Raw genomic sequence first — 26,995 nt, 5'->3', positions numbered from 1 at the left:
TCATTTGCATCATTTAGTTAATAATTATCGATTAATAATTGTCAACAAGTAAATTACTTTTTGTATTATTATAAGATTAAAGCATATATATATATATATATATAGTTGAAGAGATATTAAGTTAGAAAGAAAGAGATATTTATTGTATATTTATTTCTTTTAAGAAAAAAATCTGTGATACTGATATAATTGGCCAAAGTAGACCATATTTACTAGATTTGGGTTTGAACCGTTACAAATGGTATTGAGCCAGACACACTAGATGATGTGCAATATCTACTAGCTTTGGGCTTGAACTGTTACCAATGGTATTGAGCTAGTTGGGTGATGTGCAATATTTACTAGCTTTGGGCTTAACTGTTACAAATGGTATTGAGCTAGACACTAGAAGGTGATGTGCAATATTTACTAGCTTTAGGCTTGAACTGTTACAAACTGCAGAGCAAGACATGAAGTGATGTACAAGTGAAGATGTTGGGCCTCCAAAGAACATGTTTTAAAACTGTGAGGCTGATACAGTTAAAGCAAAAAATATATATTAATAGTTGGTTTGGACTGTTACATTTGAAATTTTAATGTCTTATTTAATAAGTTACTAAATTTTTTTATTTTGTGTTTAATAAATCATTAACATATTAATTTTAATTCTATGTATGAAAAAAAAACTCCACCTGGAATTTTATATTCAATAAGCTATTAATTTTTATTTTTATATTTAATAAATTTGTAAATTTTTTAAAAATATAAAACTAAAAATAGAATTTTTATAGGTAATAACATCACTTTTATTCTTATATTTAATAAAATTTTAAATTTTAAGAACTCTGAAAAAACTTAGATTAAAAAATTTATGGACCTATTAAACATAATTATATAATAAATATACACATTATATTAAGTATTTAGTAAAGTTTTAAATTTTAAGAATCTATTAATCTGAATTTTATAAAATTAAAAGTTTCAATAAATATCATATATTTTTTTAAAAAATGAATTTGAAATGAAGCATACGTAAAATTTAATAACTAATAATTTAAGGAGAATGAGTGAAATTGTGAAATGAAAACGAGAAGTATAAATAGAGATGCAGTGAAGTCGCTCGCGGGAGGCATAATTACCAAGTAGAATCCGTTCCAGCTGACGCTCATCGGACGTTTCCGATGAAAGAGTGGCGACCAACTGAATTTTTCTGCTAGCGTCTCATCTGCAGCGGACAGATTTAACAATAACAAATTCAGCGCCACAGATCTCAATCTTCTCTTTTTTGCCTCTTCCCGTGCCCGCCGTGATAGATCTCCGGCTGCCATTTTCTATCTTCTTGATACAAGGTACTGTTATTTCTCTAGACATTTATTCTCCAATTGCACGCTGTGATTTAAAGATCTCCGTTTTTTGTTTTCTTTTGTAAGCACGTCGAGTGCGGGAACGAGGTATGATCTGGATTTTGTTCCAAGATTTCTGTGATTAGGCAACGAAACTGCTGGAGTGAATAATTGTGCAGTGCGTTTCAATTGAATTAATTAGTCTTCGATTTTGTTCTTGCGGATTGATTTTTCTTGCGGATTGATTTCTTATTTGGTTTGAGCGGTGAAATTGAGTAGTGGAACAATGTCTTCGGAGGAAGGTGATGTTAGTGAAACTCCGGGGACAATGTCTGAGGAGCTGAAATCCGGCGTGAACCATAAGGGCAATGGCCATGTTGTTGTGGAAGATAGGTTTTCTGATGGCGATAAATGCTCCGATGATCATGACGAGCTTGTACAAATGGTTATCGATATGAAATCTCAAAATGAATACTTAATGTCTCGGTTAGAAAGCATAAAAATTCTCCAGAATGTGGAGAATGTGCCAGAACGAACCAAAGAAATTGATTCGACAGATGGAGAATCCATTGATTTGAAGGAACTTCAAGAAAGAATTGAGTCTTTGAGTAAAGAACTTTTGGAGGAAAAGCAGACACGAGGAGCAGCAGAGCAAGCTTTGCAGCATCTCCGAGAAGCCGATTCAGAAGCAGATGCAAAAGTTCAAGAGCTTTCTGCTAGGCTGGTCGAAGGTCCGATCTGACCTGAACGTAAATTGTAATTGGTTGAGATTGTTTTAGAATTTTCAAAATGGAAACTTCTTGCGTTAATTTTATAGCAGATAAATGTTTTTTTATGTAGCTCAACAGAAGTTGGAGCAAGAAATAAAAGAACGTGATGAGAAATATTCTGACCTGGACTCAAAATTTAGCAGGCTGCATAAACGTGCAAAACAGCGTATTCAAGATGTTCAGAAGGTGTTTGCTGTATTCCTTGTGCTTATTTAACTGTATCCTATTGCATCTTCTATCTACACTGTTTTTGAGATCAAAGTTTTATGATTACCATGTCAGTAAGTGTGTGGGAACTTCTAACAGAGGATTGTATATTTCTGTTACTATTCTTGCATATCCGAGCAATTTCTTAGATGTATGGATTACCTTGATCTTTTTGTGTTTTATTCGATCGGTTATATTCAATATAATGCATGTGTTTTGGCGAAAATTAAATGCTTTATGTTTGGCCAAATAATCTGTTAAAAATGTTGTATCAAAGCTGAAGTATATTATTCTTAATTTATCTTGTAACTTTTTCTTAAGAGATCATTTTATGTGTCTCATGTCATTTTTTTCAAACTGAAGAGTAACTTAATCCTGTTGCTTTTATGGGTCAAGTTGTTCTTGCAATGTTGCTTCCAGTCTTCTTCCTTCTTCTTTATGTTGGAGAGGAAAGGAAGGTGTATTTGTAAGACATCCAAGCGTGTACATAAACTTTGAGAAATCACTTTGCTTGTTTTGATGGTATGCTTAAACCTTGCAGGAAAAAGATGACCTTGAGGCTCGATTTCGTGATGTTAATGAAAGAGCAGAGCGCGCAACATCCCAGCAGACTGCACTGCAACAAGAACTAGAACGCACTCGGCAACAAGCTAATGAAGCATTGAAAGCAATAGATGCAGAGAGGCAACAATTAAGAAGTGCAAACAATAAGTAAAATCTCTGTGACTTTTTATTTATTTATATTATTATTATTATAACTTTATGGTTTGAATTTAGAAACTACCATGTTGAATAGTGTTTTTCTCTGTTCATGGCTGAGTGTCTGTTTGGATGATGAATCCTATATTATTAATATTTTCTTTTGGCCAAAGGGGATTAAGGTAGGAAATTATGATTTTGATTCCAAGTATTTTGCTAGCTACTCCATTTTCAGGGGACACTTTATGATTTTTTTAAAAATTATTCCAGTTTTTGTCAAATTCTCAATCTATCTTGCAGTAGGAACCTTGACTGTTGTCTCTATATGAATAATCTGTTTGGAGTTAAATTATGAAAATATCCTCAGATGCTTCAAATTCATATTGGCAGAAAAATTAGATTTTACTTCTAAATTTAGTATAGCAATTATGGGTGATTAACCTGGAACTTTTCTAGATAATAGACCATTTTTTCTAATAAGAACCAGATGCCGCTGACTTTATCTGTTGAACCAATTATAATAGTTCAATAATTTTATACGGTCAACTATATTATGTTTTTATAATTCTTACATGTATGGACATCGCTAATGCACAGGCTTCGAGATAATATAGAAGAATTGCGACACTCATTGCAGCCTAAAGAAAGTGCAATTGAGGCATTGCAGCAGTCCCTTGCGGAGAAGGACCAGGTATTATATTATGCTTTGTGTCGGAAAGCTTTTTGACATCACTCTCACTGTGTAAAAAAAATATTCTAAATCATTTTAATTATTGACCTTATCATTATTGTATTTTACCAATTTCTCATGATAAGAACTGGATGATGGTCAATGGTTTACTAATTTTATGCGCAGGGATAAATGTAATCCTCAAGTATTTAGAAAAAAATTTCTGTAAAAAATTAGGATTTAGGATTAGGGGAAGACTAAGAATTTTCAAAAAGAGTAACTTCTGTAAGTAAACGTATACTTTAAGTATTTGGCCCAACAAAGTGCAAAAAGGACATATTTTCAATACGTATGCAGCCATTGCTTGGAAGACCACCAAAACTGTCCCAACGAAGTAGTAAATGCACATCCTTTGAAGGCATAACAAAAATTGAGTTTGAATAGTAGTTTAGTCTGTAAAATGAAACCATAATAGATGAATAAGTGATTAAATGACTACTGCATCGTATCAAAAAGAAGAACTAGATATTAAATTGAAAATTCATAATTAGTGTTTTTCTTTATTATAATTTTACTCTCCTGATTTATGAATTCATCAAATACCAAAATTTCATTGATACCTTTACTTTGAAATAACTGGTGGGCTTTTGAAATATTTATCCTACAACGATGTGTTTCAACTCTGTGTTTCAGATGCTGGAAGACGGGAAGAAAATGCTTCAAGCTGCTGAGGAGAAAAGGCAAGCTTCACTAGCTGACCTTTCTGCAAAACATCAGAAGGCAAGGCATATATGTTGAATGAATTTCATGCTTTCTATTCGTCGTATTATCTTCCAATTATCATCTGTGTTTTTTGTTTTCATCCAGAGCTTGGAGAGCTTGCAAATGCAACTTTCTGATGCTTTATCTGATAGAAATAAAGCTACAGAAACGATTTCTTCTCTACAGGTAAGAGTTAATTCAAATTGTAGTTTATCTATGATGCACACACCCCAGTTATTAAATGAAAAAAAGGCAATAGTCTTTGATAGCTAAGAGGTAGTGGATGATTCGACAAGGAAGAAAGGGGCGGGTTAATTTCTTAAAATTGGACCTAGACAAGGCTTGTAATGAAAGTATAAGGGAGTTAGTTCTGGTTGCAATATAATTCTCCTTTTTTTATACCGTTGTGTGATAGTTCTAAATTTTTATTTTTGCCTGTTAGTGAAGATTGTAAGAATATATTTTCCAGGAATTAGTTGCGGAGAAAGAATCAAAGATTGCAGAGATGGATGCAGCATCAAGTGGTGAGGCAGCAAGACATAAAGCTGCTACGGAAACTGTAAAAGGAGAGCTTGCTCACCTGAGAAATGAACATGTAGGCTCTTTGGTTTGAACTTTGAACTCTTGAAAATTTATCAACGTCATTCTCTCTCTTCTGCAAATGAATTAGGAACGTTATATACTGGACTTTTTTACACATTCCGTACCACTACCATTTTGACTCTTTAGTTACGTTCTTTTGCAAACACTTTTATTTAGTTCTGTAGCTCCTAAAATGTTCTCTATCAATATTAAGGACTTGACGGGCAAGATGTTCATGAGAATCCATGAGGATGAAAGAAAGGAAAAAGATTGCTTATAACATGAGCAGGCACATTCAGATGGTGTAACTTACCTCTTTATTTTATGTTGTGGATAAGATTGCCGAGGTTGACATTCTTCTGATATATTAGTTTATTTTAGAGAATACATGTTGATCTGACTTGCGTTTTCATCTCTACCTTATTCTTTTCACAATGGTTGTCACGGCCTTTTTTAGGTTCAGTTTGAATGCAAATTTCAGCTTTATAATCGTAGATTCATAGTTGTATAATGCTACAGGAGAAAGAAAAGGAGGTGTGGCAAGCTTCTTCAGAGGCGCTTAAAATGAAGTTAGAGGTTGCTGAGAGCAATTGCATTCGTGCTGAAATTGAAGCTGCTAAAATGAGGAGTATGAGAAGAAGTCCTGTTGACTTTTGTTGATGATTCTTATATTGAAAAGAAACAGACAAAATGTTGCGTTCTTGTTTGTTGGGCAGGTCAGCTGGAACTGGAAGTTTCTGCAAAAACACGGATGTTGAGTGCGAGAGATGCTGAACTACTGACTATCAAAGAGGAGGTATGATAAACCACTAGAATCTGCGATCATTTTAATCATTCCAATTTACTTATCTATTAATTATTTTCCTTGTTGGTAACGCATTGAGCCGTTGAAGATGGTCTTACGAGCCTGGATGATGAGGCTGGCAATTGTTTTGGTATAGGGAAGATTTAGCAGATAGTAGGAGATAACGGGTGTGTATAGGAATAGGCATAGAAGATAATAGGTTAGTCTATTACAATTAATTGTTAATGGGCAGAGGCTAAAAATAATAGAACAGGGCCAGTCAGGTGTGAGGTTTCTATTCTGCCTTCGAGCTTGACTTGCTCAAGGAGGCTTCCAGGTTCCTCAGATTGTGATTTAGAATCTCTTTGCTATTGGTTTGTTTTAAAACTCTCATCGGTGGTTTCATTACCTATATGATGAAATTTGGCTCTTTCTTGAATTAATTACCTCTCGCTTGACGAAAGAATTTTCAACTTGTTGCTCCTCCAGCCCTTACATTTGAGCACATTTGGAAGGCTAAAGTGCCAAAAACTTTCGTTATTTTTTTAATGCCATTTGATAGGTTCTGTTTATGGGATGAACTCCCACATATGTAATATTTCATATCTTCAATGAAATTTTTGTTTCCTACCCCAAATAGAAATGTGAAAAGATAAAATAATAGCATCTTTCAGAGGAATAGTCCTAGAGGTATGCTTGTTCTCTAATATTTTGTTGAGTAACTTCTTCCACTCTTTTGCATGCTCAGATTTCACTGTGCATTTCTTGTTCTCCAATATTTAATGAAATAGTCTTCGAGTGCTTCATTTTTTTTCTATTTATTCTTCATCTGATATCAGGCATTCCATCAATCTATCAGCAGTGACTGTTCAGTTACCTAACAAACCTAGAACCTGTTTTACCGAAGTTCGATGCTGTAACGGATATAAATTTACTATTTTTTTTACCCATAAATGGAATTTTTTAGTGATATTTCTTCCCTTCAACATCTACTTAAAATCAGAATTGGCTTGATGCAATTTCTTTATTCTTGTAGAGGAATCGCCTTGAAAATGAATTTTCTTCATACAAGGTTCGTGCTCATGCACTCCTTCAGAAGAAGGAAGCAGAGGTAGCCGCTGCTGTGGACTCTGACCAAATTAAAGCTCTTGAGGAAGCATTGAAGGTGAGGACACACCTAAAAGAAAAGTTAATAACCATGTTGATTTATGAGCTCTCTTCAATTATCAAACTTTGCATTATAGGAGGCTGAAAAGGAAATCGCGTTGGCATTTGCTGAAAAGGATCAGGCTCAGCTAGATCTTCAAAATGCTTTGGAAAATAATGATAAAGAACTCCGAGAAAGGTAGTCTTATGCTTGAGATTCATTCTTTTAATTTTTCATCTTCTCCAGGACGGTTGCTACAAATTTAAATTGCAACTTCGGTAGCAGTTATACCACCTGAGGTTGATTTGAATGTTGGGTGCATTTAAAGATGTTCCATGAATGATTAGCGTCAGTTGCATGCCTCGATCGTGGGACAAATCAATATATACCATAGGTATTCACGTACATGGAACTGGGAAGATAAGACAACCACCAAACTTAATCGAAAGGAATTACAAAAAATCTCTCCAATTGACATTTATAAAGGGGAAAGTAGTTATCGATTGTTTTTATCTTGAACATTTAAGAAAGTAAACAAAAATAACCTGATGGTGGGCATAGTGCGTCCTCCCTGATGAAGATCCTCTATTTCTTTATAGTCATATTTCCCAAATTGATGCCCTAATTGCCATAGTGAAAGCACTGTAGCCTTGCTTTTGGGTGTCTGTCAAGCACCTGATGAACAAAATTCTTAACACAAACAGGGGGAACGAATGGCACTTAAAGAAGATGTATTGGACATCCTGTCAATACTGATGAGAGATTGGACGATGGATAAAAATGTGAATTGCCGTTCTTCATTGTGGTTACGAAGAACCCACTGACCTGGACAGAGATAGGAATTCCCTTCGAATTCTATTTGTTTGAGAAAACCTAGAATTATACATTAGTAAAATGAAATGTATGAATGCCATCGAGTGTGATTTAATATTTCTCATGGATATCCCATTGTATTTTTAGGTGAGAAGGATTTCTTAGACAGCCCAAAAATATTCTCATGATGGCCAATTTTTGTCATTACATCTAAAGACTATTTTGTTTTATGTGTCACTTGCTCACTTTGATCTATCCCCATAAGGTTTAGCCGAAGTTTTATGAGTTTGACAGCATTTTTTTAAAAAAAGATAACATCTTAATTCCATTTGTAACAGAGATTCAGCCCTCAATGACGCTACGGAAAATATTAAGAGCCTGGAAAAGAGGCTTGAATCTGCTAATTTGCACCTTCATTCGGAAAAGGAAGCTTGGGAACATAGCCTTCAGAACTTGGAAGAATCATGGCGAAGTAAGTAATATCTGCAGTGTGAATGATAGTATTTCTTGATTTTCCTGTACAGAGTGCTAGAGTAGTATCATTAGTTGTTGCAAAGAAGATTATTTATCGTATTATTTTATGTGCAGTCAGATGTGAAGCTCTGAAATTTCAGTTTGAAGAATCCTCTAAGCAAGATGTCAAAAAGGAATTTGAAGAGTTGAAACAAGGGTACAGAAAGTTGAAGGCAAGTATTATACTTCTCTCTTGTTTTTTTGTTTCTTGTGACTTGTGCTAAAATAATTTTATCCTCAAGTTCTTACTTTGCTGTGCAATCTATAGGAGGAGCATAACTCATTCCGTGATCTTGCCGATAGAATGATCGAGGAAAAGGATACCGAAATTTCTAGGCTTTTAGATGATAATAAAAATTTTCGCCAATCTTTGGAATCAAAACCTCCAGTATGTTTATTTCTACATACTTTTGGTTGTAATTTTTTGAAAATTTTTATAGTGCTTTCTATACTCATTACTGACCCTTGTCTTCTATAATCATCTCAGGCAGATAAAATTGATAATACTGCAGGTAGGAATTTTTTTTTGTCCCTATTCATTTGCTGCTCATATTTGATACTGTAATAACCGAATGAAGTTGGACAATTGACTAAAACTGGCCATTGAAATCCTAACGTTCTTTTTCTTCAACTGGTATCAGCTACTCAACAACAAGGTTCATCAAATTTGAGCGCCTCCATTGCCGAACAACAGATTCTGGTATGTACAACGTTCTCTCATAAAAATGTGTTGTAACTTATATTTGTTTGTAATATCATTTTTGTAGTAGAAGTTTTATTAATTAAAATATATAGTCAAGTTTAAATTACATTATCCATTTCTCTCCTATCAAGGTGTCTAACTTGGAATTTTTCTTTTCTTTCTCTTACTTGTATATGTGACCCCATGGTTGCTTACTGCCATTGCTACATAAAATTTATGTTTTTTAAAATTAGTTTGCATGATTTGCCAATGTTACCATAACTTGACTGATTTAGCCATATATCATCGACTAAAAGAGTAGTAGATTTGAATCCACACCTTTTACAAAAATAATAATAATACTTCTTTGATGTATTATTTTACGTGGAAGTAGCTGGATCTAAAACATAGTGAACTTATTCATGATTGTTTCCTATTTTTCGTCCCTTAACCAGGTTTTAGCAAGGCAGCAGGCTCAGAGGGAAGAACAACTGACCCAATCACAGCGGCATATCTTAGCTCTTCAAGTATTTGATTCACTGATTGAGATAATTTGTATTTCATTTTCTAGATTATGATTCTAATCATTCTGTATTTATAGGAAGAGATTGAGGAGCTGGAACGGGAGAATCGTCTGCATAGCCAACAGGTAAAACTAAGTCCAAATTGATCCAATTTTTAATATGTTTATAGTTCGTGTCATTGTAGATCTACTACTAATATTTTTGGTGTGAAATTTAAACATTATTTCATGGGTGTAGCAAGCAATGTTAAAGGCTGAATTTCGTGATATGGAAAGATCACAGAGAAGGGAGGGTGTAGACATGACATATCTGAAGAATGTCATCTTGAAGCTCCTAGAAACCGGTACAGTATAACTTGTTTCTGCTTTGAAAAAACCAATCCTTTTCAATTACTATCCTTGTTCCAATTTATGGGTTTAAATATTGATTGATATTAGGCTTTTATTTATTTTACACCCTTTTCACGTTTTCATGTCCTCAATTTTATCTCTTATTAGGTGAAGTAGAAGCTCTGCTGCCTGTGGTTGCCATGCTCCTCCAGTTTAGTCCGGAAGAGGTTGTATATGCTTTCTATTATATCATATCTCTATCCTCTGAATCATCAGTAAATATTGTGTTTTACTTTCTTAAATATGGCCAATTATCAAGAGCAGTTAGAAGAACCCATGGAACTGAAAGTAGAAAACCATTGTAAGGCTTATATTATAAGGATCACCTAAAATAATAGGAATATGATCATGTTTCAGAATTATTGACATGCTCTCGAAATTTGGTTGGTGGGCTTGCATTCCTAAAGTTTATACGAGTCTCTATAGTTCTAAATCTGTAATCAATTATGGGCATGAAAAATGAATACAAGGAAATGGTAATGAACTTTTAACCCAAAAAAAAAAAAAAAACATTTTACCCTGGCCTCACATTTTTTTTTAATAGTCACATCTCATCTATGGTGAATAATTTTGGTGGATGTGCTTATTATACAGACACAAAAATGTCAACAAGCCTACCGATCTTCGGCCGATGTTCCTCTGAGCCCCGATTCGTCAGGATCTGCTCTCTCTCTCTTCTCAAGATTTGCATTCTCATGACAGATGAGAGGGAGCCTCTTGAAAATTTCTCAGCACTTTGCAGGTTCAACGTCTGCCACTGTGGCTTGAGCAAATGTTCTCTTCAACCGCCGGCAGACATGCAGAGTTGCCGTAACTGTAAGAATTCAGAACTGTTTCTTGTAAGAAACCATTCTTTCATGCCAAAATGAGAATCTACAGAGAATTGCTACCATATAGATTAAGATAAGATCTACATGGAACATGAAAGAGAGGGAGAGAAATTTATATTTATCTTCTGAGAGGAGGAGGAGGCAGGAGTGCTGTAATTTCATGAAAATGTTCTCTATATATTATGCATGCAGTGGTTTTTTTGTTCATTGTTTGCTGGCTACATTTGAACCTCTTGAGGGATTCTTTTCTCCTTGTGTTTGGAAGTGAACGAAATTGATCACTTACAGGTAAATGAATTGAATTAGTAGGCCATCGTTTTGAAGTTGGGTTGGTGGGCAATCTGATTGGGATGTTTATTCAGATCTGGAGAGCTATTTTATTTTGTGTTTTTGAAAATTGTTGTCATGCCAAGAATTCTAAAAACTCTAGCAGCAGCCAGCTCGGCTGTCCAACCCTTCCTCCTCTCACGCATGCATGCAGCCCTAAATGAGCCCAAGCTGCCTACCGGAGCCACCGCTTCTTCTACTTTCTCCTTCTCCTTCCCGCACGTTGTGCGACCACCACTGCAGCCAACGGCACTGCTGCCCCTCCTGCACCAGCGCCATTGTCACTGTCTCTTGCCTTCATTGACTGCTGCTCCAGGCACTGGCCAATCCCGAGACAAGGAAGATTGTCGTGCCTCTTTGCACACCACTCGCTCACCTACGTCGACGCCGTTGCCAAGTCATTGGTCGCCGTCGGTTGAAGGAAACGATAAGTTTCACAAGACTCATTATTTTAAACTTGACGTGCTACCTAAGTTCAGTTGTGAATTTTCTGTACTACATTTGTGACATTGAATTAGAATAGAATTTGACATTTTCATAGAACAGTGAGTAATAAGACTCAAGTCTTGGTTCCTTGGATCCTTGGATCCTTCTATTATGTGTACTTTATATTGTCCTCAAGGTGGTGATTTGAATATAGGGTTTTGGTTTTAATCTTCCATCCAAGTCTTTTTTTCATTATATTAAACTAAATTTTAGAAAAAATCAAACTTCACTCTAAATTCATAAATTTTAATAAAAATAAAAAAATTTATTAATTATTTTTCATACATATGCTTAATGGTTTATAAATCATTAATCACTCATAAAAATTACAATACTTGCAAAACATAATCAACTTGAATTCGGGACAGATATTCGAAATCTTAGGGACAGCTATTCGAAATCTTAGTGAAAGACTAGATTTGTTATCTCATGTTTGCTTTTCGTGAAAAAATAGCAATTGAAGTGGAGGGCTTCTTCAAACAACAAGGAGCTCCAGATTTTTAATATCTTTATCTTTGAATGAGATCTCAATTCCGGTGGTCTCATTAAATATCTTACAACTGAAATCCCTCTTTTTTCCGATCCAGTTCCTCCACCACCACAAATCCCAGTTAGATTCAGGCATGATACACTTTTTAGTTATTGGGACAATCCAAATGAGATATTTTTACCTTTGGAAGATAGAGGGTTAAAAAAAGGCAAAAAGTGTGAGCTTATTATAGAGTCAAATCCTTGATTGATATGGCAGCCTTTAGAAATTATTGACTCAAAAGCTTCGATTATTATATAATCATCAGCCTAAACTACTACTACTACTCATCTTTTTTCTGCAGAAGATAAAAAATCCTCATGTGAAAATTTATCTCAAAAACCCCACTAAACAACACAACTCCCCACCCCCACATTGGACAAACAAAGATCCAGCAGGATCACCAACAAAAAAAGAAACAAAACCCAAAACAAAACAAAGATCCAGCATCATTTCACTTCAGACCTGCAAATTACATCTCACATTGTATGATATTATCAAGCATGCCTTCCCTGGAATTCCTTCATGAAAGCAACCAATTTCTCCACTCCAGCCAATGGCATGGCATTGTATATTGAAGCTCTCATTCCTCCCACTGATCTATGTCCCTTCAGCTGAACCATCTTCTCTTTTGCTGCTTCCTTCACAAACTCGCCTTCCAGTTCTGCCTTCTCTAGAGTAAATGGTACATTCATCAATGACCTCACCGACGGCTCGACCGGGCACCGGTAGAACCCGTTGCTCTGGTTGATTGCCTCGTAAAGGATCTCGGCCTTCTTCTTGTTCTTCTTCTCCACCTCCTTTAGCCCCCCCTGTGCCAGCAGATCTTCAAATACCAATCCACACATGTAGATGCCATAGCAAGGTGGGGTGTTGTAGAGCGACGAGTTTTCATGGTGGATCTTGTAGTCCAACATCACTGGAGTGATCTCTTGTGCTCCACCGATCAGATCCTTCCTGATGATTACAATGGTGACCCCAGATGGCCCTACATTCTTCTGTGCTCCTGCATAAATTATCCCAAATTTGGATATGTCCACAGGCTTCGAGCAGAAATTGGAGGACATATCAGCCACCAAGAGGCTCTTCGGATTTGGGTAGTTCTTGAATTCAACTCCATGGATGGTCTCGTTTGCACAAATATGCATATATTTGGCATTAGGGCTTTGTTCCAGATCCTCGAATGCAGGGATTTTGGTGTATTTTTCCGATTTGCCGGACCAAATTACCTTAGGTTTACAGTATTTCTGAGCCTCTTTGAAGGCCTTGTCGCTCCATGAACCAGTGACGACATAATCGACGGTGTCGTCAGGCTTACACAGATTCAAAGGGATCGCAGCGAATTGAGTGGTGGCGCCACCCTGCAAGAACAAAACGGCGTAATCGGAGGGAATATCCAGAAGGCTACGGAGATCTGATTCGGCCTTCTGGATTATGGATGTGAAATCTTTACCTCTGTGGCTCATTTCCATAACGCTCATGCCAGATCCGCGCCAGTTGAAGAGCTCAGACTCAGCCTTTCTCAGGACAGTCTCCGGCAAGGTGGCAGGGCCAGCGGCGAAGTTGAAGACCCGATCATCGGAAGGAATCTGCGACGAAGAGGGATTTTGGATCCCGACAGAGGTGGTGGTGGACGCTACACAGGAGATTGAGATGCGCTTTGGAGAGGTAGAAGGGAGAGGGAGGGTGTTGAAGTGAGAGGTGGAAATGGAAGATTTGACATGGTGGCGATGTGGATTCTGAAGAAGAAAGGAGGTAGGGGAAGTAGTGGCCGCCATGGATGAGGAGATTTTGAGAGAAGATGAAGAAGTGAGTCTGGTTTTTGAAGGAAAGGGTTTGGTGGACGCAACAATGGCTTCTTACAAGTGGGTTTTATAGGAGCAGGACGGGAGGGCTTTTCGCTCTCTTTGTTTCTTTGTTTTTTTCTTTTTTCAAGAGAAAGCTAGTACAAAGTTCATTTTGCTTTCTGGGTTTTTTTTTTTTTCTTTTTTTCTTTTTTTCTTATTAATATTTTATATTAAATATCACCTCATATTCTTAAAGAATATTTTTAATGGTAATTTTTTTTATTATTATAACTAATACAATACTTTTCTTAAAATGGAATACGAAATTCCAACATCTAACCTCTTTATTGAGAGTACGTCCAACTTCGAACAACATCTAACTTCTTTATTGAAAGTACGTCGAACTTTATTTAATAGAAATGCGAACTTTATTTAATAGAAATGCTCACGTGGGTAAGGATGAAAATAACTTCTCCCTTTCCACCTCTCATCTAATTATTTAATAGAAATGCTCACGTAGCAGATTTCATCTCCATCTAATAACATCTTGTATCAATTTTGAAGAACTTTCGACCCTAATATCCAACCAACATAGATGATGATAAAGAAAAATTGGTGGTAAATGAAGAAGAATAATAATAAAACAGAATGTAGGGGTAAATCGAGATGATCAAAATTATTCATCTTCATGTATCAACTAGACCAAATCTTTCTACGGATCTACCTACCCAAAATTGACTCGAATCAATCGAGTATTTTACATGAATTTGTTAACCCACTTGTCTTCAGAACCAGGGAAGCTATGTTCTTTACTAAAATTAATTTGAAACTCTTAAACGATACAGAAACACACAGGGAATGAATCAGAAATACCATTTTATGTCTATATTGATTAATTCTAGTACCTCTTTTTTCCTGGTTCGTGATGGATGCGCGGCGTTTAGTTGAGGAAGAACTCCAGTTGGATTTCTAGATCACCGGGAGTTCTAATCTGAACTGCTTCTACTATTGAACAGAAACGAACAGGGGCGGTCGTGTTGAACAATGGCACTGTAATGATCAAATCTTGGGTAGAAACAAGTATGGTACTTGAATCATACACCTCCACGAGGGTGCGCCGGTTTTGAGCAATTCAGAGAACAGCTTCTGATTCATACCCTTCAGGAATTTACTTAAAGAGGCTGGACAACGGACGTTTGTGCTGCTCGATATCTGTTACATGTCTACGTTTCTTTTCAATATTCTCCTTTCCCTGAGGCAGCAAACCATGCTCTTTCTTCTCTGGCTTTCCTTCTTTCCCATTTACTTTGTCCATCTTCCTTGGGTTGGCCTCTACAGCATGAAGTAGCTCCTTGGTAACCTTATCACGTGTTTCGTGGGACGGGGTCGTCATCTTCTTAACCTGATTGTCCATGTTTTCAAGATTTTCTTGCCTGTTCTCACTCTCCCTCACTTCAAAGTGATGACATTTGCTTGACTCCAACGATGAATCCTCCATCGAATTTAATCCAGCATGGGGTAATTGAGATGCCTCTACTCCCTTTTCGTAGGGTTCTGCAATGTTAACACACCTTTCATCCTCAACTACCCTGTCAAAAATACTTCCCTCCTTCCCATCAAGCTTATTTTTCTTATTCCCTTCCCACTTAACTTCAGAACTAGATAGCAGTTTTCGAACTTTCTTATTTCTTTTAACCACCAATTGGTCCTTCACCGAATCAGAGATGGGTGAACTATAATTTTCCTCAGTAGTTGCATCAACACAAAGATTTTGTTTCACGTCAAGAATGATTCCATCTCCCTGCACAATTGCCTCTTTCAGGGTTTCCAAGATAACTTTTCCCAAGACAAATCTACTCTCATTCAAAATACCCTTCTTAAGCAGTTGATAGTCAATTTCAAAATTTTTTCTCGTATTTTTGTAGGATTCGACATCATTCACCAGCACTTCAATAATTTTAGCAACATCTTTGGCAGCTTTCTTGGACACAAACACCTAAAAAGAAGCTCTAACTATTAGAGGCACGATAAAACATCAAACGTAGTTGACATTCTCATTGACGTATTCAGAAATTAATATAGACATTGGTAAGTAATATATATGAATTGTTTACCAAACTAGAGTGTGGAGAGGCTGGAAACGTTGACATGGCTTCTAAGAGACAATCTGCTGAAGTCAAAGCAGCAATGCAACCCTGCACTTTTAAAGCAAAGTGAGTAACCCTTTCGGCAAGCTCCTCCGCTGATTTAAATTGAGCCGATCTTGTAATCTCCGGTCTTAAATTGATCTGCAGAAGAGAGTTTTCTCTTGCATAATTCACACCTTCATTCCACTCTCCATGGTACAAGGTGGCAGCAAAAGCCAGAACTATAAGAGAGTTCTGAGGGTTGTTAACTAACGCCATGTGAAACGCCAACAATGCGACCCTGCACGATTTACAATCTCATCAGAGATACTCTTTCACTAATATGCCAATGGTCTATATTTACCTAGGATGGAAACGTGGATGAGATATCTATATTGACAAACTGGCGTTTATAGAAAAGAAAAGGAGCTTCAACATCTGCGCAAGGTTGTTCTATTCAGTTTCTTAGTTCAATATTGGGGCCTGAATAAATATGTGGCTTAAAATCTAGCCATACATGCAGTTCCTTTATTTTTACCTAGCTTCAATATCAAAACTCTTAGACTTAAACCCGCAGTGAGTCTTGGAAGAAATATTAAACGTAAGTTACTTATTAAAGCTGACGAATGCTCATCATTTATTGGTTACAAAGCACCACTTAAATAAAACTGAAACAATTCAAAAGAAAATGTTAATATGATGGCTAGCATGACATTAGATATAGAAAATCCGACTTTAAAAGTGAACGGGAAAATCTAACAACCAAGTGTGAAAGAAAACTAAATAATGAGCTAACCATATATTGCAGTCTGAAGGCCGATCACATGAAACCAATTTATCCAAATTGGAGAACAGTTTCTGCATAGAATAAAGAATAGAAGCAATCAATACAAGAATCCTACATAGAATTGCAATGACATGTTTAACCAGTTTGACTTCGAACAAGTACTGTTGAAAATTGAAATCGTGTTCAAGGAGTGGAGGAGCTTATTAGCGAACCCTGATATGTATAAGAAAGCCAAATTCACAAATTTTGAAAGGAAACAAATAGGACATATTAGCCTACACAAAAGCAAGGGAATATTAGTCTTGAATAATTTTCTATTCTAATTTGTTGCCTAAATCCTATATTAATGGAGACAGCTTAGACTCACTTGAAAAAGAAAAAAAATCATCATCTAAGAAGCATGAATATGGATACAGGTATGTTATATGAGACATGAATATAACATGACACGGACCCGATGAGACATTATTTTTTTAAAAAAAAAACCGGAGATGTGTACATGACAAGGACACATTTATTAAAACATACTTTTAAATATTTATGTCATTTTTATAGAACCGAGAAATTCAAAGTCTGAGTTTATGCATTTATATAAATAAAATGAGTTTGACATACTTCTCTCTCCAAATTTATTATTTTTGTTGTATATATCTATTGTGTCTATTTAGTTTCCTTAACAAGTTTTTGAAAGGTGCCTAACAAATGTTGGACTAATATTCACTTTGTACAACTACTAACACATGTCTATTGACTAACAAGTGTCTAATGCATGTCCATCAAGTGTTGGAGTGTCCAAAGGTTAGATATGGATATGCTAGCTTAGCTAAAGAATGGATATTTCAGAGAGAACCTCCTACGTATTTCAGATTATCTGAAATCAGATTCTTTGACTCCCGAAAGGGATAGACAATTCTCTCAAATTTATTTTAAAAGTAAAAAACGTACAGGAGCACACTTGTTAGGTAAAATCAGAAGAGACAAATTACTGCACTCACCATCAACATTGTGGAATTGAGAGAAGATTTCTTAATGTCCTGTTTATCAAGATATGCAGCCTGCAATCATAACTGCAACTCAGATACATACTAGGATTAGGTCAAGATCACGTCTGTAGTGAAGGAATCATCAGAAAAGCATACATGAAATGGCAGCAGAATTTCAAGCAGGTTGAACCTCTGAAGCAAATAGAGAGAAGGAACAGCAGCTCCATAAGATAGCATGTAGTTAAATTCCATCATCAACCTGGACTGAAAATATAAAAAATGTTATCGAAGTAACCTATCTAACAGTAGCTGCCAACTCTAAGTTACCACAACTAGGACAACCAAATAGAACAGAGTAAAACCTCAGAAAGTATGTTCTTTAAGTGCATATACTAGAGGAAAGCCTTCCTATTAAAGCTGAAGTGTACTCCAGAAAAAAGTGAAAGCAGGAGAAGAACACGAGGTAAAGCATAGGAGATTAATATTGTTCAACTTCCTTAAGGTTACCTTATCCAAGCTTGCGATGGAAGATGAAAGTTTACGCATTGCAGTCTCTGTATCCTTCGAGAGTGACAAACCCAAACGAGCTGCAATTCTTAAGCCACGAAGAATTCTAGCTACAGTGAAAAATTAAACATGCGATAGCAGTAGCCTAGTTAGTATTGTTGGACACAACAGGTGCCACTAGTCCCAAATGTTATCACGCCTACAGAGTACACAAGGAAAAGTAAAACCTACCACAGTCCTCTTTGAATGACAATGATGCAGGAATTAGCGTCCGCAGCTGAGTCCAGGTCATGCAACAAATGGGAAAAAAAAAAATACTTGATATAGGAAGAGGGATGGACAACAGAATACAGGTAATATGCAAACTTTCCTTTGTACTGTATCTATTAGGCCCTTCCCAAAAATAAGGAAGAATGCCATAAAAAAATCTTTTTTTTTTTTTTATAGGAAATAAATGTTTATTTTTCATCAAACAAAATATTTCTATGCTCTTTGCAATGACGCAATCAACATCCAAGAGAACAATTATTAGTACTAATGGCAATTGCCCACATAATTTAGAGTTAAAAATGAATTGGAATACAAGAAATGGAAATGGCTTGAACGAGTTCATTTTGTAGAAACTAAATGAATACCATATAACATTTCATGAGTGATTAATGAGCAATTCAGATATAATGACCAATTAGGTTGTTACAAAAAAGTTAAAAGGGCTAGAACATTCTTAAGAGAAAGTATCGGGCACTGACACAAAGAGACATGGTACAAGGCAATTTTTTCCATTTGACCCTCTAAACAAATGCGTATTTTTAAAAAGGGGAAAGATCTTCACCTTCAAGGACCTTAAGTCTGCTATCCCTTCGGCATAGTCATAGATTATGTTCAGAAACGGGTCAAAGAATAAACTGCTTCAACAAATATCAAGATAACCACGAATCAAACACAAATTTAACATGAGAAGGAAGTAAGTATTCAGCAGTTAATACAGGGTTTTATGATAGAAAGCAGATTTCCAACAATGCCAAACTTAAGTTGAAGATCTAAATATCTCAGCACATTTAAAAATTATATAATGTAAAAGATCTGATATAACACTTACTAACAAGGGAAGAAGGTGAACCTCACATTGCAAAAGATATATTTCATAAAGAACATAGACAACGTGTACATAAATGGACTATACAATAAACACAAATAGAACTGACCTGTTAATTGTGAAATCCCTATGCAGAGAGTTCCTCCACCGGATTAAGTCCTTTTCATCACATTTTCTTGGTGTTGGAGAAGACGTTACTGTTTCTTTTCCTTTAGAATGTTTTGCAACTGTTTCAAAACTTGAAACCTGATAGAAAATCACCGGAGCACATAGCAGATCAATAATTGTAAAATTACTTGCCGGCGATGTTACAAAGACTAAAGGGGGATTTGAGATTTTCCCGCTTAAAAAGTGAGAAGTAAGCCTAAAGGGGGTATGAGGTGTAAACCTTGATTTATATATTTTTTTTTAATTGAAAAAGAGGAAGAAAAATCATAAAAATGCAAATCAGGCATAACAAAACATAATAATTATATAAAACTAGTCCCTTTGGCGAAAAAGGAAGGTCTACACCAACCGCGAACCATGAGTTCTTGGGTGTGCCTTCAGACCCATGACCTAAGACACATTCCAATGGATGAGATTCTACTTGCTCACAATAACCTTGTGCCACAAAGAACTCGGCTCCAACAGAAAATGTCATACCCATTAAGCCAACAGCGCCTCATTTGATTGAATTAATTATGGAACCTACTATAAATTTGTACCAGTACTATTTAAAAAAAGAAATATATCAATATAAAAATAATATTGACATGCTAATTAGATTAATTTATAGCCCTAAAGAAGTCCTATGAGATGGAAATCTAGGTGAGAACAACGATGTTACTCCAAAATTCTTTACTAACTTGAACATATCTCTAGTAACTAAGAAATTACAAATCTATCTTCAAGATGAGTTGTTCCAATCCCTACCCATAGATTGTTGAACTCAAAAAAAAAAGCCTTTCAGAACATTACTAACTAGATCAAGAAAAACCAAATTCATATGTAAAAGAAGACACATGAATATAGAAATGCATCGCTACCTCAATGACAGAGCCTTTGATATTAACCATACAAATAGGAAAACGGCGTCCAACAATTTGAGCATGATGAAAAAGTTTGTGGATCTGCATAAGACACAACAAACCATGTCATTATTAAATACATTGATCTCACTCTTTATAGTAAAGGGAAAGTAAAAACAAAACTACAAGAAGTTACACAAAGCTTATAAAGACCTGTCTTAGTCCAGCAGTGGTAATCACATCAAAGTCTTTCGGTGCTCTATTTAGGAGCAAGTCTCTCACACATCCACCAACCAAATAGGCCTCAAACCCTAAGCATTGCAAAGAAATGAACTCCATTACGTAATGTATCAAAATTCAAATTAATAAAACAAAATGCGATATAATTGAAGAATAGGCAGCCAACTACATGTCAAGACCTTACAAGCTCAATATATAACTGATTAAGAATGTGAATGGTTTCTTGGATGTTCATGAAGTAAATATTTTCTCATACACGCAGAAGGTTTCTAACTATAGCAACATATTTAACTACCATAACAAAACAAGGATAACTCATCCCAGCCATATTAATATTAACTACAGCAGGATCAAATTTTGAGTTAACGACATGGACAATGTCATTATGATGGCTGCAAAGATTTGTTGGTACAAAACAATGAACTTGCTACCTTTATTGTGAAGAATTTTCAAGACCATCCATGATGAAGATGGGATCATTGAACGACTGATCCCAAAAGCCCGTCCATCAACTTTATTCCATTTGGGCATGTCAAGGTTGGATGCATCTACATGAATGAAACACGGTACCTTAAGCCATTTAACAACCAAAAATTGCATAACGCAAGAAATAGAGTTATATTAACAGCATAAATGGCAGAGAAATCCACATTAGAAAAGATACTACTCCATTGGCAACTTCCTTCAATTGGTAATGAAAGCAAAATCAAACTCGAACTCAAGGGGGATAAAAAAACACCTTGACGACCCACTGAATGAAAATCCATAGCTGAGTAAATAGGAGCCCGAATAAGCTCTCCGTTAGTAAAAGCGTGAGTGAGCCTCTGAAATACAAAATTTCCAACGTCGTTATGGAAACAAAATCAGAGCGAGTGCTGAAACTGTTCAAAGAATCGAGAAAACGAAAGGGAACGAAGACGAAAACGAAGCCGACAAGAGAAAGGGATTAACCTGAAGCTTGATTAGGTCAAGGATGTGAGAAATGAAGCCGTTGTTGGGTCTCAGAGAAAAAAACGCCATAAGAAGAGGAGTATAGTAGCATGGCGCGCTTTGTTATTCCGCCATGGAGGCGCAAGCTTCTCAATTCTACTGCGCTTTGGTTGCTCCCGCACGCCGTATCTTCGGCGGATGTCCTAAATTACATATTACTCCTTTTACTTAAATTTAATTTAAAAAAATACCCTAATTTTTGTAAAAAATTCTTTAAATTTTTTTTAATTTAATGCCCTTTTTTATGACGTAGGCCCGTAGATGGACAATAATTTTTAATTTTTTTAATATAAAAATTAAAATGTTAATATTATTTTAAAAAATTGAAGGATATTTTTGTAAAAATAATATTATTAAAAGTTAAAAAAATTTCAGGGTATCTGTGAGAGAGTAGGTATAACGCGCTGGAAAGGCGCGTCATAGACATCTATGAATTCCTTGCTTTCATTTGGGTCTCTTCTCGCTCTTTTTTCCCCCTTTTTTTATTTTAATTTTAATTTTTATTTTTATTTTTATAATTGTAAAATTCTTAATGTCACCAAAACATTTCAGTTTGGTGGCAATTGGTTCCGTTCCACGACAGAGAGATCAAGCTGCTGCCATTGATTTCAACGTAGTTTTCGTGGTTAGGGTTTCCAATCTCCATTAATTTCGTCTTCTCTTCCGTTCATTCTTCTCCTGTAATTTTCTGTTCTGTAATTTTTCTTTCACTTCGGCCGGCGAGGGACCTCCCGCGTACGGGAGGGATATAAGACTATGGGTGGTGGCGATGGAGATGTGTCTGGTGCCAGCGACACGACCTCTGCCGAAGGAGTCAAAGTCAACGTCAACATTCGATGTTCCAATGGTTCTAAGTTTTCTGTTCTTGTTAACCTCGAATCCTCCGTTGGATCCTTTAAATCGATCCTTGCCGAGCAGAGCGAGGTTCCACCCGATCAGCAGCGCCTGATTTACAAGGGTCGGATTTTGAAAGATGATCAAACCCTAAAAAGCTATGGTGCGTTTCTTTTGGATTAATTCTGGGTTTTCTGCATTGAATTTTTAATGCTTGACAAATCTGGATTCTCATTATTTTACCTTTTTTTTTTCCTTTCTAAATTTNTTTCATCCTGTTTGCCAAATCTTCGTTATTTTTTTTTTATTAATTTTATTGTTCTTTTGAATACCGGGATGTTAGGTTTTTGATATATTGTTCGAAGTCCCTTTTTCAGTATTGTAATTGTTCATATGGTTGTATTTCTGTTAGGGTTAGAGGCAGATCACACCGTCCATTTGGTTCGTGGATCGGCACCTGCTGTGCCGCCGACCAATCCTGCTACTGCGCCCAATGCTAGCGTTCCGAACACTACTTCGACTAACGCAAGAAGTGTTGGATCAAATGAAGGTGGAGCACGGGGGGGAGGATTCGGCTTGGAATCTTCCCTATTTCCTGGACTTGGTATTGATGGGCTTGGTGCCACTGGTGGCTTGTTTGGAGCTGGTCTTCCCGAGTTTGATCAGGTACAGCAGCAGCTGACCCGCAATCCAAACATAATGAGAGAAATAATGAACATGCCTGCCATACAAAACATCATGAATAATCCAGATATCATGAGGAACTTGATCATGAACAATCCTCAAATGCGTGAAATAATGGATCGTAATCCCGAGCTTGCACACATTCTCAACGATCCCAATACTCTCCGACAGACGCTTGAGGCTGCAAGAAATCCTGAGCTTATGAGGGAGATGATGCGGAATACTGATAGAGCAATGAGCAACATAGAGTCTTCCCCTGAGGGGTTTAATATGCTTAGGCGCATGTATGAAACTGTTCAAGAGCCATTTCTAAATGCAACAACTATGTCTGGAACTGCTGGAAATGAAGCCTCGAACCCGTTTGCTGCACTTATGGGGACGGGTGGGAATGTGACCAATAATACAACATCCAATTTATCTACTACTAATTCTGATACGACTAATGAATCTCCTTCTCCAAATACAAACCCACTTCCAAACCCATGGACCCCTGCTAGCAGTAAGCACTATTTTATTTGGATTTGTTTTGTCTTATATTTCCATTGTATTTTTAATTATAGCATTTCAGTTCTTGCCTTCTAATTATTTCAGTATGTCATGTTCCATTAACTTATGAGGATTTCAGCTAATTTTTCTGACCCTCTCCTAGCTGTTTTAGAATCTAAATTTCCCATCTATCAAATTTACGTCCATATCTTATTTTTGGAGTATGAGGATATTTTACAATCATTTAACATCAGTAATTCATCAGCTGGTGGAACCCAAACTAACACTACAAGGTCAAATCCTACTCCAAATGTTAGTGCTCAAGTTCCCACTGGTTTAGCTGGGCTTGGTCTTCCAAATCTCGAGGGCATGTTGGGTGCAACCCCAGATACCACTGGTCTGAATCAGTTGATGCAGAACCCAGCTATTTCACAGATGATGCAAAGTGTTCTGTCAAACCCCCAGTATATGAACCAGGTACTCATTTGATTTCATTAGAATTTGAAGATGACGTGGACATTCTTTGTTTTTCTCACAATATCTCCTATCAGATTCTTGGTCTCAACCCTCAAGTGCGTGGCATGCTTGATTCCAATCCTCAGCTTAGAGAGATGATGCAGAATCCTGAATTTCTACAACAGTTGACCTCACCTGAGACAATGCAGGTAAATGGAATGGATCCAGATAACTGCCATGTCAACGTCCTCAGTCTACTTATATTCCCTCAATCCAACCTGATCCTATGATTCCTATCCAATCTCAATACTCTGTATAAACATTTTCTGATTTTTTTTTTCTTCCTTTGCATATCTTTTTGCAGCAAATGTTTACTTTGCAGCAACAACTTCTGTCGCAGCTTGGCCGCCAGCCCACCCCGTAAGTAACCTAGTAAAATCCTCATACTTCAATTTTTTAAGCAGCATTGCTAGAAGCTAGGCTTTATCTTTATGTTTAACCAGTAGTAGTTATATTGATATTGATGATTGATTTATCCTCTTCTAAATTTAGTTGAATCAAGTTCTTAATTGTTCTCTGTAAGTATCTTCTATAGTAATTATAGTCCTTTTGATGGCGCAAACATGCCTTCTTCAAGATGTATTTTAAAATTTTATTGCTGAATTAAAATGCAGATCAACGCCACTTCAAGTAACTTTTGTAATCTGACGCTTGATAGGTTTTTGGCCCCGTTTTTCTTCATTTTTATGGTTCGCAAAGAGAGTTTCTTGTTTGTTATAAAAGAAATGTTGAATAAAAAAGTCCCAACGGGGCTTTTGTCTGTATATGTTGTTACTTATTGGGCCTACTAAGAAAGGGTTTTGATTTAAAAACTTGTCAAGAACTTTTGCATCTTCATCTTCTTCTTTACAACTGTATTTAACAATTTAAATGAACTTTTTAAAGATTGGGACACATACATCCCTTTTGTTACTTAGCATCTCTGCTCGTTATACCCTTTTGGTTCAAAGGATGAAACTAATAATTGTGTGTATATTAAGCTTAACTAGTAGAACCTTTAACTAAGAATCTCATTCTAGAACCCTCAACAAGGGTCAAAATTATTTATTGAAAACATGTCAAATCGTGTAGCATGACATCACAAANCATCTTTCCATATTGGAAAGATGATTTTAAAGTCAATTATGTTTGAATCCATTTCCTTTGATGCGTTTTGATCTGTTATTTCTGTGTAATCATCAGTACAAAATCTTTGTAGTTCATAGCTTGAGATTCTATATTATGCAGAACTAGCTTATTCAGAAAGCTCATATATTTATATATAGCAAGTGCATCAACATAGACATGGAAATCTGTTTAGGACTATAATTGATTGCTTACTGAATTGTTTGACCGTCAGCGCCTCATTCTCCCCTCTATTCGTAAATGATAATAGCCACAATAAGTTACCTTGGGATTTAGAAACTTCATGTATTTGAATGAATTCTTTGCTCAAGTAATGTTCATTTCATTAGCTTTGTCGGCTGGCATTATGGTATGTACCATTGTCTAATCAAATTATTTATACTGTGTAATGACTGGATTCTTTGTATCTCTGATATTTGGTACCTAACTGTCTTTATTTCTCCTTAGTTCTGGCAAATACTTATCTTATTTTATTGAATTTGTAGGAACCAAGGTCAGACTGGTGGAGGCACAGGTAATCAACTCTATAAATAGGCCGACAAGCATTTTTGTTGTGTTACCCTTACGTTCGGCAGTTTGGAAGTGTTATTCTCTTTGTGCATTTTTCATAGTACTTTTTGAATTTGTTGAATAGCTCAACATTTTATGGCGCTCTTTAAGCGATGAAGTCAGACGTCACGTGAAACAGAAATTTAGTTGGTGGCTTTTGATGTTTATGGTGACTTAGAGGCAGAAGTGGCACTGGTGGAAGAGTAGTTTATGATCTAGTTTGATTTGAGTTAGTCTTACCACAATGCACATAATAATGAACCTCTAAGTTAGCATAGCTTCTCTTTATTTGTGGGGTGAGCGAAAAGATTAGCATTCTTGCATTGATTTAATATTATTCTCTTAATGATAGGAGCTGCGAACAATTTGGGGTTGGAGACGCTGATGAACATGTTTGGTGGGCTTGGCGCTGGTAGCTTAGCTGTGCCCAACAGATCCGATGGTTGAATCTCCTGCCTTCTCTTTGCTTGTGTTCAGTTGTTTTATATTCATTTACTTTGCTCCTAATGCACTACATTGGACAGTACCACCGGAAGAACTGTATTCTACGCAGCTCACACAGCTGCAAGAAATGGGATTCATTGACAGACAGGAGAACATGCGAGCACTGATTGCCACTGCAGGAAATATCCATGCTGCTGTTGAGCGATTACTGGGGAATTCAGGGCAGTAGCTGATCGATCCCACGGATAGCACCGATGCATTTGATATGGCCCGATCGACAGCTGAGGAAGTGACTTGTGGAGGTGAAATTGAGTCCAAGTTTTGGTATAAGAGCGGTTAAGGTCGGGAATACGATCACTGAATTATAAGGTCTCACTCTTTCTCAGGTTCTTGGAATTTCTTTAATACATATTATTCTCTTACATGATATCGAGCTGTCATATGAACTGTGTGGAAAATATGTTTATTTTAGATAATATTTGTTGTTCTTTCTCTTGGTTCATGAATTGAGTTGATTGAGGTTGCTCTTTTGCTTACATGAATTCCTTAGCACAATGAAGAGTTCATTTCCGTTCAAATTGATATTTAATATATTAAATATAAATGTAGAAAAAAAATATATTAATTAAAAAAATTTATATTAATATTTAATATATTAGATACGTTAAATATAAACGGAGAAAAATATATTAATTTGAAGGGTTCAAATTAATATTTAATATATTAAGATATATTAATGTTCATTCTCATGTCTTTCTTGGATGGACCAACCTTATATTAATTTGAACCAACCTT

General features: G+C 36.1%; 4 protein-coding genes across 6 annotated transcripts; 2 read left to right on the top strand and 2 right to left on the bottom strand.

The window, feature by feature from the left end:
• Window positions 1–1,092: 1,092 nt before the first annotated feature.
• Window positions 1,093–10,902, top strand: LOC111800558 (protein GRIP-like). 3 transcript variants are annotated; one of them, XM_023684308.1, is made up of 22 exons: window positions 1,093–1,328; window positions 1,602–2,053; window positions 2,163–2,278; window positions 2,841–3,010; window positions 3,596–3,689; window positions 4,362–4,448; window positions 4,536–4,616; window positions 4,900–5,025; window positions 5,532–5,640; window positions 5,729–5,808; window positions 6,833–6,961; window positions 7,041–7,141; window positions 8,095–8,228; window positions 8,345–8,442; window positions 8,538–8,657; window positions 8,757–8,781; window positions 8,911–8,969; window positions 9,407–9,478; window positions 9,553–9,600; window positions 9,713–9,818; window positions 9,973–10,031; window positions 10,459–10,902. In XM_023684308.1, exons 2-22 carry the CDS (start codon window positions 1,609–1,611, stop codon window positions 10,561–10,563), a joined length of 2,364 nt encoding a protein of 787 aa, XP_023540076.1. In that variant the 5' UTR covers window positions 1,093–1,328; window positions 1,602–1,608; the 3' UTR covers window positions 10,564–10,902. The 3 variants fall into 3 exon arrangements, with proteins under 3 accessions (XP_023540076.1, XP_023540075.1, XP_023540077.1); XM_023684307.1 differs by having other exon boundaries at window positions 1,410–2,053; XM_023684309.1 differs by lacking the exon at window positions 1,093–1,328 and having other exon boundaries at window positions 1,888–2,053; window positions 2,171–2,278.
• Window positions 10,903–12,216: 1,314 nt separating this feature from the next.
• Window positions 12,217–13,940, bottom strand: LOC111800399 (phosphoserine aminotransferase 2, chloroplastic). Its single transcript, XM_023684075.1, has one exon. It carries the CDS (start codon window positions 13,812–13,814, stop codon window positions 12,534–12,536), a length of 1,281 nt encoding a protein of 426 aa, XP_023539843.1. The 5' UTR covers window positions 13,815–13,940; the 3' UTR covers window positions 12,217–12,533.
• A 495-nt stretch (window positions 13,941–14,435) lies between these two features.
• LOC111800784 lies at window positions 14,436–21,686 on the bottom strand. The gene is made up of 14 exons (XM_023684630.1): window positions 21,524–21,686; window positions 21,312–21,396; window positions 21,004–21,120; window positions 20,546–20,643; window positions 20,351–20,434; window positions 19,432–19,568; window positions 19,059–19,131; window positions 18,458–18,503; window positions 18,227–18,336; window positions 17,876–17,983; window positions 17,732–17,791; window positions 16,746–16,807; window positions 15,938–16,250; window positions 14,436–15,819 (listed from the first exon to the last, which is right to left on the bottom strand). Exons 1-14 carry the CDS (start codon window positions 21,590–21,592, stop codon window positions 14,992–14,994), a joined length of 2,190 nt encoding a protein of 729 aa, XP_023540398.1. The 5' UTR covers window positions 21,593–21,686; the 3' UTR covers window positions 14,436–14,991.
• A 403-nt stretch (window positions 21,687–22,089) lies between these two features.
• Window positions 22,090–26,742, top strand: LOC111800290 (ubiquitin domain-containing protein DSK2a-like). The gene is made up of 8 exons (XM_023683909.1): window positions 22,090–22,559; window positions 22,809–23,579; window positions 23,832–24,043; window positions 24,118–24,231; window positions 24,387–24,442; window positions 25,693–25,721; window positions 26,109–26,198; window positions 26,281–26,742. Exons 1-8 carry the CDS (start codon window positions 22,319–22,321, stop codon window positions 26,427–26,429), a joined length of 1,662 nt encoding a protein of 553 aa, XP_023539677.1. The 5' UTR covers window positions 22,090–22,318; the 3' UTR covers window positions 26,430–26,742.
• Window positions 26,743–26,995: the final 253 nt, after the last annotated feature.

This window comes from Cucurbita pepo, chromosome LG08 (assembly GCF_002806865.2).
Source record: "Cucurbita pepo subsp. pepo cultivar mu-cu-16 chromosome LG08, ASM280686v2, whole genome shotgun sequence".
Lineage (NCBI taxonomy): Eukaryota > Viridiplantae > Streptophyta > Magnoliopsida > Cucurbitales > Cucurbitaceae > Cucurbita > Cucurbita pepo.
The sequence above is the reverse complement of the archived record's forward strand: the minus strand, read 5'-3'. Positions and strand labels throughout refer to the sequence as shown.

What these genes read in the sequence shown, in the direction of transcription:
- LOC111800558 (XM_023684308.1), top strand. Translation starts at nt 1,609, where the DNA reads ATGTCTTCGGAGGAAGGTGATGTTAGTGAAACTCCGGGGACAATGTCT. An exon ending in TTCTGCTAGGCTGGTCGAAG is followed by an intron (nt 2,054 to 2,162) that starts GTCCGATCTGAC and finishes TTTTTTATGTAG; the next exon opens with CTCAACAGAAGTTGGAGCAA. An exon ending in GGCATATCTTAGCTCTTCAA is followed by an intron (nt 9,479 to 9,552) that starts GTATTTGATTCA and finishes CTGTATTTATAG; the next exon opens with GAAGAGATTGAGGAGCTGGA.
- LOC111800399 (XM_023684075.1), bottom strand. Translation starts at nt 13,814, where the DNA reads ATGGCGGCCACTACTTCCCCTACCTCCTTTCTTCTTCAGAATCCACAT.
- LOC111800784 (XM_023684630.1), bottom strand. Translation starts at nt 21,592, where the DNA reads ATGGCGTTTTTTTCTCTGAGACCCAACAACGGCTTCATTTCTCACATC. An exon ending in CCACTGCTGGACTAAGACAG is followed by an intron (nt 20,435 to 20,545) that starts GTCTTTATAAGC and finishes TGTCTTATGCAG; the next exon opens with ATCCACAAACTTTTTCATCA. An exon ending in CAGACTTAAGGTCCTTGAAG is followed by an intron (nt 18,504 to 19,058) that starts GTGAAGATCTTT and finishes ACCTGGACTCAG; the next exon opens with CTGCGGACGCTAATTCCTGC.
- LOC111800290 (XM_023683909.1), top strand. Translation starts at nt 22,319, where the DNA reads ATGGGTGGTGGCGATGGAGATGTGTCTGGTGCCAGCGACACGACCTCT. An exon ending in CCTCACCTGAGACAATGCAG is followed by an intron (nt 24,232 to 24,386) that starts GTAAATGGAATG and finishes ATCTTTTTGCAG; the next exon opens with CAAATGTTTACTTTGCAGCA. An exon ending in CTTGGCCGCCAGCCCACCCC is followed by an intron (nt 24,443 to 25,692) that starts GTAAGTAACCTA and finishes TTGAATTTGTAG; the next exon opens with GAACCAAGGTCAGACTGGTG.